Here is a 16,284-nt window from a genome sequence, read left to right as displayed (position 1 = left end):
TGTGGGTTCTCTCTTTTTCCTCACTCTGGACCATTTTCTTTTCCTTCAGTGTGAATATGGAAGGAAGAAAGGAATGAGTACTCAGTGAGCATCTATTAAGTGGCAGGCACTTTATAGAAGACCTTATTTACAAGGCTCAGTAGAGCTGGGTTGTCATAAAATATTTGACCATAACGCACTAAGTCTGAAAACTAAGTAAGATTTTGAAGTTTATGTGAAATGAATCAGCACCCTTCCTGGTAAATTCTAAAAGTTTTAAAACAATTTTTTAAAATTGTAGGCTTACAAGTGGCATTTATACCAATAATGTGGCAGATTTGGTGTGACTGATTTCAGTGTGGTCACTGTGCTTTTTAAAGTACTGCTAGGGGGCACCTGGGTGGCTCAGTTGTTAAGCATCTGCCTTCGGCTCAGGTCATGATCCCAGGGTCCTGGGATCAAGCCCCACATCGGGCTCCCCGCTCCACGGGAAGCCTGCTTCTCCCTCTCCCACTCCCCCTGCGTGTGTTCCCTCTCTCGCTATATCTCGCTGTCAAATAAATAAAATCTTTAAAAAAAAAAAAAATAAAATAAAGTACTGCTACATTGGGCAGAAGAAAAATGAGGAAGAGTGCTAAAACTAACATTATTCTTAATATTAACTTAGAGAATGTGGTAAAGAGTTCTCTAAAGAATCAGGGCATATATATACTGGAAAATTTTTAAGACCCGCATTTTAGAATTCACGAGACTCAAACTCATTTATATTTGAAAAATACAGGTTTTCTGTTGTTTTGTTTCCTAGGTTTCTGATATAATGGAAAATCCTTGGCTTTCTCCCCTTCAAATAAGCTGTTAATGCTCAACGATTTAAGCTAGTTTTATTGATATCTTCCAGCATCAGTAAGTTCTATGAGGGACTGAATCATACTCTTCCTATTGATATAAATGTTCAAATGGCATTCTGATTTTCTCTCCGTGTTTCACAGATACCCGGGCTTAGCACTGGGGGGCTCTACAATATGGACTCACATATTGTAGGCTGTGAGGGCGTAAAAAATTCTGATGCTTTAATATAATTTTTCCCAGGGGCACCTGGGTAGCTCAGTCATTAAGCGTCTGTCTTCGGCTCAGGTCATGATCCCAGGGTCCTGGGATCAAGCCCCGCATCGGGCTCCTTGCTCCGCGGGAAGCCTGCTTCTCCCTCTCCCACTCCCCCTGCTTGTGTTCCCTCTCTCGCTGTCTCTCTCTCTGTCAAATAAATAAGATCTTTAAAATATATATATATAATTTTTCCAATCAGATTTGAAGTTATTAAATTGTGAAAAACCATGAATGGACCACTACCTCCAATGAAAGTACTTTAGTAATCCCAAATCTTTTTTTTTTTTTAAGATGGAAATAAATGGGAATGGAAAGGATGAAAGAAACCAAAAGTGAAATGTACTCCAAAGAAAATAAGTGGCACCATAACCTCAGAAAACATTCCTTTGGGACTATCTGGTACTATTTAAGTGTTGTTTACTAAAGGTTTCAAAGAGTTAATATATATTCCTTTGGGACTATCTGGTACTATTTAATTGTTGTTTACTAAAGGTTTCAAAGAGTTAATATATATCATTTAGTGCCTACCCACCCCTCCGAGTTGGTTCGCCAGTTGACCTGCAGTCATTTTCCACCTTAGGATTTCAGATAGCATTTAGGCATTAAGTTCCAATACTCCATATAATATAATAATAATTAATCATAATTTAGTTGAACAAACCTTTATTTTTTGAATTTTCCAAATACCAGATGCATCAATGGAAGAGCATGAACTAGAATATAAGAATCTAGGCTTCTGTTTTTTTCCAAACTGCAAGTTACACAGAACCCACAGAATATACGACGAATTTAAACAAGCACTACCCTACTTACAATTACTTTGACGTAGTTGGCAGGAAATATGCCAGTCTGGTTTCTACATCTCCCTCTATACCAATCTGGGTCTATTTTTTCCAGAAGATAAACAATTTCTCCAGAAGTGAGGTACAAATCATCAGCTTGCTCTGTAACATAAAATTATAATTACGTATATGATGAATTCTCTTGGTTGCAGATTTGATTAAAGCAGAGCACAAAGTAACATTTACTTCTGTCCACTGAGGCAGTATGTTCTAGTGATTCTGAGAATAGATTACACCAATCAAATTGACTTAAAAAATATACTATTTTTGGGAGCATATTATTATTATGAGCTTCCTCTTTAAAGACCAAATTAGATGCATTTACCATGCACTGATTGATAGGTAATGGTTAAAAAAAAAAAATTATGCTGGCCAACAGTTCCTACTAGGTCAATATAAACCCTTTGCTGAATACATATTGAACAATGAAAGATTTTATAGACATGGTATAATAATTACTATTCTCAATCATGCTTAAAAATCATTTTAATGTCAAAATATTAACTAAGGGACTACTACAGCTCTTTAGCAAGCAAATGTACTCACACTAAAATAAAAATCATTCTACCAAGTAGATCAAAAGAGGTGTTAAATGAATCAGGAGTTTATTTGTAGCCTTGTAATCCTGGATATAAAAGGTATCTAAAAATTGATTACAGGGACGCCTGGGTGGCTCAGTTGTTGAGCGTCTGCCTTCGGCTCAGGTCATGATCCCAGGGTCCTGGGATCGAGCCCCCATCAGGCTCCCTGCTCAGCGGGAAGCCTGCTTCTCCCTCTCCCACTCCCCCTACTTGTGTTCCCTCCCTCACTCTGTCAAATAAATAAATAAAATCTTTAAAATAAATAAATAAATAAATAAATAAAAATAAACTGATTACAAAAAATGTATATTTTCATCTTGTAAGTAACAGCTAAGCTATGTGTGCAGGTTTTGTAACTCTTAGGAGAAAATTCTTTCACTTTTTAAATTAGAATGAATTTCACTGTAATTATTAATTGGTATGCACTGTTTTTAAAGAGTTAAAAGTTTGTAATTGGTAGGCAATTTGCTATTTGTGCATTGTAAGGGAACCTCCCCATGCCCCCCCATTCTGCCTCCCCTCACTCTTTCTCATAGGGAATTTCAAAGGCAAGGGAATGCAGCTAAGCTCTCTGGAATGGCTGGGTACAATCGACCCTTCCTGAAGGCAGGGTGATAGATCAGATGGAACTCTGTTGGCACAGAAAATGAAGACGTCCTCGAGAGGTTAACTCAGGGAAGATGACTGCCTGGGGATCCTAAGGCTCTAGCACTTGATTATTTATGTGCTTACCTGCTGGAAAATCATGAAGAACAACAGCATGAGGGGCACTACTGTCAACAGGCTTCTGAGCATGGTTTGGATCCTGAGTGAGGAAAACAGGGCTTTGAGTGAAGTGTGCAGGATAGATGCTGGATTTGCTATTCACTCTGAGACCATTTTTTTCCCCCTCATTTGAATCCTCTTGACAGAATTACATTTTGAGTACAAGATGCAAACCACACAGTTGGACCAAACAAGGAAATCATTATCAAGTTGAAAAGGCATGTGTCCTTGCCAAGGGAGGACAGAAATAACGCTCAATTGTAACATTCCCCAGCATTTTTTTGAAACCAAGAGAGTGAAATAAAAGGGAATTAACTTTTTATTTTTATTATTATTATTTTTTAAAGATTTTATTTATTTATTTGACAGAGAGAGACACAGCAAGAGAGGGAACACAAGCAGGGGGAGTGGAAGAGGGAGAAGCAGGCTCCCGGCCGAGCAGAGAGCCCGATGCGGGGCTCGATCCCAGGACCCTGGGATCATGACCTAAGCCGAAGACAGACAGTTAACGACTGAGCCACCCAGGCACCCCTATTATTATTTTTTTTTTTTAAAAACTGGTACCATTCCACTCTGAAGTAGTGGTTTTTGATCTGTGTACCTTGCCAAGGTCGCTTTTTCCTTAAATTATGATCAGTAGTAAATCTCAAGAACAGAGCCTTAAAAGTTAAGTCTTCATTAAAATGGTAAAAGAAGAAAGCTCTGCAATTTATACTCTCTTCCCTTTCATAATGAAAAGACCTAATGACTTCCACAAAAGTATAATTCACAAAAAGTAAAATCTATTTCATTTATTACCACTTAACTGAATGCTTTCTCTAATTTGAAGGCCAACAACACTACTTCCCATGCCTCGCCTGGATTTTCTATTTAATCTAAATGGTTTATTCAACAGTAATTCTAAGTAAATTAGCAAAGAGAATTCAATATTCTCTACCCATGTAGCCAACTTCCTAGATTGGTTAGGGGAGAGGGTATAGTTGAAGAGTGACCTTTCCTCATTGACAAGCAGTTGTTATTCTTGTTTAATGCGAACAGACAGGCTTAACATCCTCCTCCTCCTCATCATCTAATCTGACAAAAAGGTATTATTTGGAGTTATAACTTAAAACTCTTCAACACTCGCAAACCTGTGAACTAAATGAAGGCAGATTTATTACCTCATCTTTCAACCAAAATGCCCCCCTGCAGAGGCATTCTGTATTCTCTCAAGTTAGACGAACAGAAATACTAATTTAGGCCAAGACAGTAATGGCTAATGGCAGCTCACTATACTACCCTACCAAAGTAACCCTGATATTTTCTTGGAAGCTGCTCAGTGCTTTTCTCTAAGTAAATGAGCATGATGGGAATTTCAGGAGTTGTGGAAAGAGCTATGAGGTATTTGCAGTCGGGAGGGGCTTTAAAAAACTATTTACTTCAGTTATTATAGGTGTGTATGTGTGGTTTTCATTTTTTTTCTGATTTACACCTGTGGAAAAAGGACTGACTATTCAGTAAATGGTGTCAGGCTAGATGGCTATCCATTTGGAAACAATCAAGTCGGAGGCTTACCCCAGACCAAACACAAACAAGATCCTTCAAAGGGCCCTACAATCTGAGCATAACCAAGCCTGCGAGGGTGGATGAGGCGGGACAGTAACTTGAGCCTCCCAATTAGGTTTCCCTTCTCTGTCTTCAAGGCAAGAATTTCCTCAGCAAGGCTGCTATCAACCGGGCCTGGCAGCTGAGGGGCAAGAGGCACAGGCTGCACAGGGCCGGCCACAAGGGATCGGTACGACTCAGACCACGCCATCGGGGTGGGTGTCTGGGAGGTCAATCGAATATATTCCAAAGCTCTTTCTAATAGGACTATAATTGCTGATACAAATGAGTCATAAAAAATGCTAATATTCAGCATGTACTCACTATGCACTACTCACCAGGTTAAACAGCTTATGTGCATTAATTAGCTCTTCTAAGTTTTTAAACCTCTTCGAGGTATCACAGACCGTAAGATCCACTCATTTAAAGTGTACATAGTTTTTGCAAATTCACAGAATTGTGCAACTCTCACCAAATCTAAGTTTAGATCATTTTTATCACTCCCCAAAGAAACTCCCTCCCCATTAGCAGTCACTCCCCCTGCACCTTCCCTGTGGCCCTTGGGCAACCACCAATCTACCTTCTGGATTTACCTCTTTTGTACTTTTTATATAAATGGAATCATACAATAAATCAATTCTAAAAAACCCTGTGGCATTATCACAACTATTTCCCACATGAAAAAAATGAAGTTTACGGGTGCCTGGGTGGCTCAGTTGTTAGACGTCTGCCTGGATCGAGCCCCACGTTGGGCTCCCTGCTCGGCGGGAAGCCTGCTTCTCCCTCTCCCACTCCCCCTGCTTGTGTTCCCTCTCTCACTGCCTCTCTCTGTCAAATAAATAAATAAAATCTTTAAAAAAAAAAAAAAAAATGGAAGTTTAGAGAGGTTAAAGAACCACCTGGGGTGATGTATAGTGAACTGAAACCCAGCTCGCTGGAACATAAATCTTTGCTCACAACCAGGCACTAGGTAACCATCTCCCACTTTCCCCATGATCTGAGACATGCAACCTCAACTGATAATGTTCACTACTTTATGTTTACTAAGGTAGGGGAGAGTAGAGCTCATTTTTATAATTTTTTACCTTAAAAATAGGCTTACAAATAGGTAAGTTTTATTTTTCTAAAAAAATATAATGCTAGCCATGAACCCAGAGTCTAAAGGAGGCTTCATTTTTGTATCGCCAGTACTTGGCCAATGGAGGCCAGGTGTCTTCAAGTCTCTGGTACAAGAGGAAAGAAGGTAATGTTCAAAGTGGAATAAACTGAGGCACCTGGGTGGCTCAGTCGGTTGAGTATCTGCCTTAGGCTCAGGTCGTGATCCCAGGGTCCTGGGATCGAGTCCCGCACTGGGCTCCCTGCTCGGCGGGAAGCCTGCTTCTCCCTCTCCCCTCCGCTCCTGCTCTCTCTTGCTCTTGCTCTGTCTCAAATAAATACATAAAGTGGAAAAAACTTTGGACTGTTGTAAAAGAATAACTTCTAATTGTTTTTAGCTTCTTTTTTTTTTTTTTTATCAAGGAAAGCTTTTTGGCAGTACAACTACTATTACCCACCAGTGTGTTCTGAGAGAAGGACAGCTGTGACAGATGGATAATGCTGTACCAAAACAAAGAGAAAATGAGCAACAGGAGAACTTTCCCTGTGTGGACTAAAGTTAGAATTTCAGTATCCTAGCTGAGACTACTTTAACACATACCTTCTCTGCTCTCCAAAATACCAATTTTTACATTTCTTAGCAAACTTCAAAAGATAAACTGCCTTCTAAGAAGAAAGAATTGGAATAGATTTTGAAAACTAGGTCAAATGGCAAACCAAATACTTCCCCTTGAGTTAAGTGATAGGTGGCTATTATTTTTCATGTGTGCCCCGTTAACTAACAGATAGTGAAAATTTACCTGGATAACTTAAGAAGCTCTTTTACAAATATACCTCTGTAATAAATCATTCAGTGCAATTCTTCTTGCTAAACAAATGACCTTCAACAATCATTGCATTCTCCCAGGCTCCACAAATTCGTTAGGCCTACACTGTGACTTTAGGTTGTTGGATTACATTTCATTTCATTATTTTGATCAGATAAAGATTATGGTCAGAGAAATAAGGGTTACCCTATGCTTAAATCTTAAAGGGAAGTGTTTCTTAATGTCAGACTTAGCATTTATAGGGCCCCCTTAAAAATAATTATCCATTCTGGGAGAAAACTAATCTCTACCACTTTGGCAAACATGTTTACATTATTTCAAAAATAAATAGCTCTCGCTCTGGCCGCTTTAAGTCAGCACGAGATGAAGCAGGCTAACCACATGGTAGCCATTCTGTGTAGAACAGTGATTAGCATGGCAGTGGCAAGGTAATTTATTCTTAAATGAAATAAAACGCTACTGTAATTTCTACTCTGGTTAAAATAAACGTGCTAATAAAAACCTGAGGATGAGATATAATTAATAGTTCTATGAAATGTGCTGCCGTGTGTGATATGAGGGCTGTGCAGTATTAATTCCTTACGTTTGGTCTGCTTCTAAGATGTTCATCAAGTGGGGTGATAATCTGTATCTGAGACAGGTGAACTCTGCCAATATCTTCTCCCTTTTGGCATTCCACGTAATTATTCGCTGCCTGCTTCAGCATCACAAGTACATCCCCACGCTGTAAGGCACAATACCACACTCTGAGGCAATTATTATTTAATAAAACATTATTACTTTTTTCATATTTTAATCTTTGGAGCCTAAAGCATTTAATAATGTGTAAAAGCACTAACAGAGGCCAGTGATTTTCTTTTTTTTTTTTTTTTTTTACAGTAGTCACTAAAGAAAGGGCTCTACTTTACCTTACAGGAGAGTTCTCCAGGGTTTTGGGAGACAATGTCTTCATTGGCAATTCCATGAGGCACAGACAGCTTAAACACAAACCCACAAAAGGATTATTCGCAATCAAATAACCTCCTCATAAGCTGCTGGTAATGTGGAGATTTCACATGTGTGCCTACAGCGCACCTTCTCTAGCAGTTGAACTCTTGGCTTGGCTCCCTCAAGCTCTAGATCTGGTGGGGCCTGCCATTTCTCATGGATACTCACAGTCCTTGGGGATGTGCAGTTGAGCCCACAGGATGATGGCTTAATGTGGCTACAAGTGCCTTTTAACAACCACAACCTGGGAGTTCTGTTCTGTAGGACAAGGCCCACCAAGTCCCCTGAGCATCTGGCTCAATGCTCAGCACCCGACTACAGTCTGTCAGGATTGATCTTTAATACAGGGTCCTCAATGGCTGTCTTCTGAAGGCTGACGGGGGGCTGGAGCCTCCGCCCTAGTGCCTAACTGACTGCTTCCATTTGCCTTGAATCTCATTTTCTCCTAGTCTCTTTGATGCCAAGTGTCTAGTTAAACCTAGTTCACTGCCTGACCCTGGTCACTTCCTGGCCTACCCAGCTGTGTGATCTTAGAATGGCTTTTCTATCTGCAGCCCACCCTGGCCAGACGGCTCTGTTCCCAGCCTTGGTAAATTCTGGCTGATGAGTACAGGTCAGAGGGCCTATAAAATATAAAAGGCATACCCAGGAAATGTGAGCACACAAGCTCACTTCCAACAAGGAAAGGGAGGCTGCTGGGACCCTTCGATCACTCAGAAGCAGACTCAAGAGTGCAAGGATGTGTGGCCCTGTAAGGCTGTGTTGGGTGCTGTTGATTCCCAGTATCTCTGTGAAGAGTCCCAGGCTCCCAAAGCAACCAGATTCCTGATTAGCAATTTAATGAAAGGATGGCCATGGAAAAAAATGAGAGATTTAAAGAATTTAAAATAATAACAGTGGCTGATGTATTGAGTACTTACTATGAGCCAGATACTGTTCAAAATGCTTTATGTGAAATAAATAAGTCATTTATTCCTCACACCAACACTGTGAAGTAAATACTGTTACAATCTCTATTATACAAATGAGGAAAATAAGACATGGGAAGGTTAAGGAATTTGTTCAGGGTCACAAAGCCAGTTAATGGTAGAGCCAAGATTTGAACATAGGTCATCTGGCTCTGAGCCCATGCTCTTAGCCATTAAGCCATACTACAAGAGTAGTGTTACTAGCTGTAAAGTCAAAGAACACCCCTAGGTTTTAACAATTAAAATTTCATCAGTTTAAATGAAAATGAGTATACTACCTCTTTCTTAATCTGTCTATACCCTTCCCTTAGGATTAGAAAATCCTAAATGGCTTAAGGTGGAAACAGTTTCCAGCACAATGATGGAAATGTAAAACAACATCAAATTATTAATTGCTGTCCTTGTTAAAAGCCACAGTCATATAATTGTTTAAAAAGTGAAAACAGTTGTTCTCCTTATTTTTATTTGTTTTGCACTTTATCAGGCTAACCTGACCAAAGTAGAGAGAGCACATCAGCTCTGTTTTCAAGTGTGGGAAATGGACAAATGTTTAAAGTCAAGAGATGAAAAAAAAATTTTTTTCAAAGAGAACAAAATTAATACCTCAACAATCTTGATTATCGATTAAAAACTTCTAACCGGTGACTGTTAAATGGGCCATGATAATTAGGTTTACGAAAGGGGAAAGTAAGGGGGAAAATCATCCATCCTAATGAGGAATTCCCTTCCATTGCACTTTAAATTTTAGTCTGTGGGCAAGGTAGCTATACCAAGTTATGAACTGTAATATGTCAGAGCTACTCCCATCAGTATAGCCCACTGGGTCAGGTTTTTCAGTTTCTGTTTGGTCAAGCCAGAGAGCAGGTTACAATCCCTGTCTGCCTTACTTCCTCTTCCTACATTTCTTCTAATAACGAAACCCTGCTTTAAAGACCTAGGTTTCACTCTGGCCTACTTATCTAAAGCCTTCTTTGCATCAAGAGGCAATTCCACATTTGGTCTCATCATCTTTTTCTAAGGAATAACGGATCTTTTATATACTTTAGGACAAATCTTTTGACCAGAAACATTTTTTAAAGCTACATTTACCATGTATTTCCTGTAGAGAGGGTGTCCTGGTTTGGGGCGAGGGGGCAGCACCGGATCTTGAGTTTTAAAGACTTGACTCTTGGCTTTCGAGAGTCCAGATGCCAAGTTACTTTGCTTTTTCTGAAGATCCATGTCAGAAGAAGACCGATTAAAAGGCAGTTTTTTACTGGATGCTCTGGTTGCAGAAAGTTTGGGGGGAGGTGGTCTCTCAGGGGCTCCCTTGGGAGGAGGTTGTCGAGCTGGTGTAACTTTTCCATTTACAGGTCTGAAAGTCAACGTGGTAGCTATGAGTCCGTGTTTGATCGGTATTAGGGCCCTGTTTTATTCTTTCTTATTACACACACACACACACACACACAGAGCTTTCTGCTGGTGTAATATAATTTACTAAAACATGCAGGGTATGCTATTTTTGAGCAAATGACTGCTGCATTAAACATTATTAGAGGAGATGCCATGATGCTCCAGCTTCCTCTTATCTTGCACTAGAGATTCATTAGTTTCAGACAAACAAGGCTTTACTATCATGAGCTCTCTAAGGCCCCATTTACTCTGAAACACACCATGACGACTTCAGGAGACTAAGCACTTTCTACCAAAGTCTCAGATGAGAAGCTAATAATAAGTTATGAGGTGCATCTGATGGGGTCTTATACGTAATTAGAAAAGGAACATCAAACTCCCCCAATATTCGTGTTATAGGAATTATTATTAAAACCCTAATTTAGATTAATATAAAGAAAGCTAATTCTGAAAATGGGATAGGACAACTATTATTTTGAAAGCTGTCCCTCAATCCCTATGATAAAAATAATTTCCAACAAAGTAACACCTTCCGATAACATCATAGCTTTTTGTTCAAAGAGCCCTGGAACTCAGGAGGGCAGGTAACCTCTGAGCTCACAAAGCCTGTCTCCCTCTAGAGATACTTCCAAAATCCAGGCTGGTTTCTCGTAACAGGGAGTGTGCATGTGTGCGTGTGCATGTACACATTCCAGAAATGGAGTTGCTTTAGGTTCAGAAAGGAGTGTTGTTCATTTAATTGAGGAAAAGTAATAAAGATCCATGTTTGTGCTCTGTGAGTTGTTGGATTGTGTGAAAAGAAAGAAGGAGCAGAGATTCCTACAACCTGCCATGGGAAGCAGACTAGAGGCTAGTGGTCTGGGTGAATTCGTGAGTTCAATGCATCTCCAAAATATCTAAGATCCAAAACACTCAGTTTTGTTTAGTTTGTTTTGTTTTTAAAGATTTTATTTATTTATTAGAGAGAGAGAGAGACATCGAGCCTGATGCGGGGCTCGATCCCAGGACCTCAAGATCATGACCTGAGCCGAAGGCAGATATTTAACCAACTGAGCCAGCCACCCAGGCGCCCCAATACTCAGTTTTGATGATAGAAAAGAGAGTCCAGTCTCTGAACCATTAGTTTTTATCTAATTTACCCTTTTTTTTTAGATTATTTATTTTTTTAGTACTCTCTGCAATCAATCTGGGGCTTGAACTCACGACCCTGAGATCAAAAGCTGCATGCTCTTCTGACTGAGCCAGCCAGGCAGCCCTTTACTTTTTAAAGTTTTCCCACACTTCACTTACCTTGGTGGCAACCTTGGGGGTCCTCGCACAGAACCTCCTGTTTGACCCGTGTGGTCAGATTCCTACAATTACCAGAGAATGCTCTTTAGTTAAGGTTCATCTGAAACAGGAGCTTGTCAAGAGGAATTATGGACAACTTTCTGGCTAGATCTCTAAGGGGAAATGTAGCTGAGTTACAGAAAGTAGCTTAAGAGTTTTTGGTCTTAAGCAGTATTAACTCATTACTTCTTCCTACCTAAGTTTTCAAGTCCTTATATAAGTGAAACCAGAGAGGAGAGCAGGGGGTCTGCTGCTGTGGGCCGTAGCCCACCCGAGGGTACCATGTGGTTATGTACCCAGCACATTCACAAGGTATGAAGGATGCTGCTGAAATCATACACAGTAGCAATTTAAGCAGGCACTGTGGAGAGTTAAAAAAAATATATGGCCTTTATTTATCCCATGACAACACGTAAGATATGCCCTGCTCCTCAGTTTAAACATATAGTACGTGAGGTGGTGATTAGTTTGTTTTGCTTTCCAACAGGCAGATCTCTCATCACCAGGTGGTTTATACTTTGTGCGGTGGCTTTTGAACTAGGAGGAGGTAGAACATAAAAGGAGCTTAAGGGATGGCCTAAAAGGAAGGTATGTGAAGAGGAACAGAAAAAGGTCCAAGAAAGCAGAAATGGTAAAGGAGGATAACTCAAAAAAGAAAAGACAGGTAGAGCAGGAGTGTATGAGCCTAACAGCAGAGGGGGAAAACTGGAAGTGTGGAGAACAACAGGAAGATTTCTTTAGGGTAAAGGATTCAAACTGTGCTGTTTCAATGGGTTCTTCAAACATGGTGTAGCCCAAGGATTGGGAAACGAGTATAATACATGGGAAAAAATGCTAGCCCTTTAAAATTACACTGCCTTTTTTTGTAAGGAAGATTTAACTGTCGCTTGGGGTTCTTTGGGCTAATTTAGACTGTTCTCCTCCTTCTCACCTTATAAATGAGTTAAAACTCACTTCCATGGTGTTTTAATTCAAACTGAATATTAACTTTGCCTTAAATACCGAATGATTAATTGCCAATAACTGTGATCATTTAAGTATGTTTCAAAATCCCATTTTTAAGAAATAAATTAAGCTTGCCCTTAAAACTTGGTTTCACTAATGAGTTCAGTTAATGTAATGAGGTGAGTCACCAGTGCATAAACCCTGCAATATTCCATAGTCTAATCCATGCCTTCTAAATACGCTGCTGCCCATATTCCCCCCTCACTGACAAATACTGCTATGATTTTGAAAAACTCACATCTTTGGCCATCTTTAAGATTAACAAACAAACAGAAAAACAATCTAGCAGATAGGCAAGAACTCTTACTGGTTTTCTCAAAATTACAGTTGTTAGATAATAATTAAGGGCAAATTAAAAAAATATAGATGTAGAAATTTGACGAAGTTATAGGTGATGTACTTTAATAACTACACACCAGAGAATCCTAATCTTGTGTCAAATACTAGCTGTAGTTTTCTCTCAGTGGTGTTATCTTTATGGAGGATCTTAAGTATCTTTTTAGTTTCTCAAGTTTTCTTTTTTTTCTTTTAAGATTTTATTTATTTATTTGAGAGAGAGCATGAGATAGAGAGAGAGCATGAGGGGGGAGGGTCAGAGGGAGAAGCAGACTCCCTGCTGACAGCAGGGAGCCCGATGCGGGACTCGATCCCGGGACTCCAGGATCATGACCTGAGCCGAAGGCAGTCGTTTAACCAACTGAGCCACCCAGGCGCCCCCGTTTCTCAAGTTTTCTAAAGGAGAAAATTTTAATTCAGAAAAAAAGCAGGGGGGGCGGTGGAGCGCTTTCACCGCCCAGGAACGTCGGGGCCGCTGTAGAAGGCATTGCTGTGTCCCGCACACGTAAATACTGAGAAGAGAGGAGTGGCTCCTGAGGAGGCCATTCTCTGCTAAAGTCCAGCCTTGTGCCCGGGTTCTGCCAACAGTCTTTGGAAGATTACTGATTAGGGATTTCCTCCTCTTTAATATTCCACACCTAACTGGAGCCTCTCTGCATCTGCTTTTCGTAGTTTTCTTTAGCTCTGACATCTCTGAACTTTGGCTTTTGATGTGTTTGGATAGGCATTTTAGTTCTCGGCGAAGTTGGGTCTTTCTGCGTGTACTGTCCCCTGCAAATGCCATCTTTTTGTTCATCGGCTTTGGAACAGCTTCTTACACTCTAACTTCAAAATAATTCCCCAGTTTTTTGCTGAACTTCCAAAGACAGGAGGTATTCTTGTCTGTTGGAATTACTGAGCAGCCTCCACAGATGTTCCTTCTCTTCTTTCCCCAGGAACTGGCACCACTTCTTAGGTCCTGAGTTCAATGGCCAGCGTCGGTGCTACCACCTGGATTCCTTATACATACCAGGTGGTGTCTCCTGACTCTCCTCCTGCACTGGCTGGCAGCCTCCTTGAGAGAAGATGTGGAAGCCCTGAGTTCCCACGGTGAGAACAGGGGACACAGAAGCATCTGCTCCTGTTCCAGGGGCTCCTAATGTTCCTTACCCTAGAATCCCTTGTGAGATTTTGTAACACAGTCATCTTGTCCTACGATGGAAAGTTCCTTGGCTCTCAAGGCAGGAGAAATAGTAGAGAGTTTTCGTCCTCTGTGTCTCATCAGAAGACACAGTTGGCAAAGACCAGGCCTATCCTCATGGGTCATTACACTGGTGAAGTAGTCTTCCTAGAGATCCTCCCCGATACCTGAAAGCTTTATGGTCTCTGGTCTACTATTCATTCACTAATTGTAATTCTCAAAGAAAAGGAATTTCTCAGGCAGAGATTTGACTTCCTGGCCCTAGAAATCTCTATGTGTGACTTTAGCCAACTCATTTCACTTGTGGTCTGTTTCTTATCTCCTCTTGCTCTATTTTAGACCCAGTATGTCTCTAGAGTACAGCACAGAATGCTTTGGCCCTCCTTCATAAACAGTGTAGGACAGGATTTTCCTGTTCATGTGAGGTACAATTATGATTATAGTACTTCTCCAAATGGTTTAGTTTATTCTAACTTCCTTTTCTTGTTTTTCTAAAATGTGGGAGTTGCTTTGTGGTCTGCTTAACACCAAATGTAATAATACCTAATATTTTAATAGAGCTTTATGGTTTACAAAAGCCCATTACATGACTTCATGAATGATATATATGCCTGCTCATCATCCTCTCACTCTCCTTTACAACCCTTTAGAGTAGAAGCCAGTAACCTTCTCAAGTAAATTTTCCTCCACGGAAATTTGGGATTTTCTCCTATTCAACAACAGTATTGTAAGGACCCAGTCATTGCCTTTTGGGCTTTCTTGGCCCAGTTTTAATAAAAATTTATTACCAAGTACTTTGAAAATGCAAATGATCACTAAATTTTAGTTCAGCCTACAGGAAAATCTCATTAACTTGATATTGGCTAATTTAATTTAATGTCTCCTTCAAAGAAATATCTTTTCACTAGATGGTTAGATGGGTTTGCATGTATAATAAGCATAGTTAATGCACAGTGTGAAACTATTATGAAATTTGAACTGAAAATTTGGTTCAAAGACATTAAGAATTCGTTCCTTTAAAAAATTTTTAATTTTGCTTTTTAAAAATTTTTTATTGAATAATTAATATATAATATTGTATTAGTTTCAGGTGTACAACATAATGATTTAGTATTTATATACATTATAAAATGGGCACTACAGTAAGTCCAGTTACCATCTGTCGCCATACAAAGTTGTTACAGTATTATTGACCATATTCCCAGTGCTGCATACTACACCCCCATATCTTATTTATTTTGTAACTGGAAGATTGTACCTCTTAATCCTCTTCACCTATTTCATCCATCCCAAGCCCCCATCCTGCCACCTCCCCTCTGGCAACCATCATCAGTTTGTTCTCTGTATCTATGAGTCTGTTTCTATTTTGTTGTTTGTTTTGCTTTTTAGATACCATATATAAGTGAAGTCATACAGTACACTTGTCTTTCTCTGCCTGACTTATTTCACTTAGCTTAACACCTTCTAGGTTCATCCATGTCGTCACCAAAGGCAAGATTTCATCTTTTTTTGTGGCTGAGTAATATTTCATTGTACATATATAGCACATCTTCTTTACCCATTCATCTACTGATGGACACTTAGGCTGCTTCCTTATCTTGGCTACTGCAAACAATGCTGTGATGAATACAGGGGTGTATACGTCTTTTTGAATTAGTGTTTTCACTTTTTTTTTAAGTAAGTACCTAGAAGTGAAATTGCTGGATCATATGGTAGTTCTGTTCCTAAATTTTTGAGGAACCTCCTCACTGTTTTCCACAGTGGCTGCACAAATTTACATGCCCACCAACAGTGCAAGAGGGTTACCTTTTCCCCACATCCTTGCCAACACTTGTTAAGGAACTTGTCTCTTTTGAAACAAACCTTAAAAGATAATCTAGCATATGGGAATTACAAACAGTATGGGGAAATGGTATTGAGGTTGAAAAAAAAAAAATATATATATATATTTAAAACTTGTTGACTACCATTGTTAACAAGTACATGGTAAAGTACTATTTTTTAATTAAAAAATAATTTTTCCTTAAATTTCAGATGAACAAATTCTCATGGTAATTATCTTAAAATTATGTCACTAGTTGGGTATTTTAAATAAAAACTGATGACTAAGTCTATTTCCACAAATATTAAAGGTTTTTAGAGATTTTCAATAACTTCCTCATTATTAGTGCCACATAAAAGACAATATCATTATATCAGTATAGGACAAATTATTTTATGATGAAGTACAATGAACTGGCCTAATTCTTTTGTTCTACAGGAACTTAAAAAAGATTGAACATCACATTAAGTATGTGGGGCTTAGAACTG

At 39.4% G+C, this 16,284-nt stretch overlaps 1 protein-coding gene across 4 annotated transcripts in view; it reads right to left on the bottom strand.

Moving 5' to 3' along the window:
- Positions 1-16,284, bottom strand: part of SH3D19 (SH3 domain containing 19) — a 49,260-nt gene that overhangs the window by 11,282 nt on the left and 21,694 nt on the right. For 3 of the 4 annotated variants that reach the window (XM_081811773.1, XM_081811772.1, XM_081811774.1), the window contains 6 exons: positions 11,415-11,476; positions 9,822-10,086; positions 7,686-7,754; positions 7,361-7,501; positions 3,239-3,311; positions 1,897-2,027 (listed from right to left, as the gene is read on the bottom strand). In XM_081811773.1, the coding sequence (XP_081667899.1) occupies positions 1,897-2,027; positions 3,239-3,311; positions 7,361-7,501; positions 7,686-7,754; positions 9,822-10,086; positions 11,415-11,476 (741 nt within the window). The remainder of the gene's footprint in view (positions 1-1,896; positions 2,028-3,238; positions 3,312-7,360; positions 7,502-7,685; positions 7,755-9,821; positions 10,087-11,414; positions 11,477-16,284) is intronic. The other variant, XM_081811775.1, reaches the window with a different exon arrangement.

This window comes from Leptonychotes weddellii, chromosome 2, assembly GCF_054177405.1.
Source record: "Leptonychotes weddellii isolate Sample4059 chromosome 2, ASM5417740v2, whole genome shotgun sequence".
Taxonomy (NCBI): domain Eukaryota; kingdom Metazoa; phylum Chordata; class Mammalia; order Carnivora; family Phocidae; genus Leptonychotes; species Leptonychotes weddellii.
This window is presented reverse-complemented; position numbering and strand designations above follow the sequence as displayed.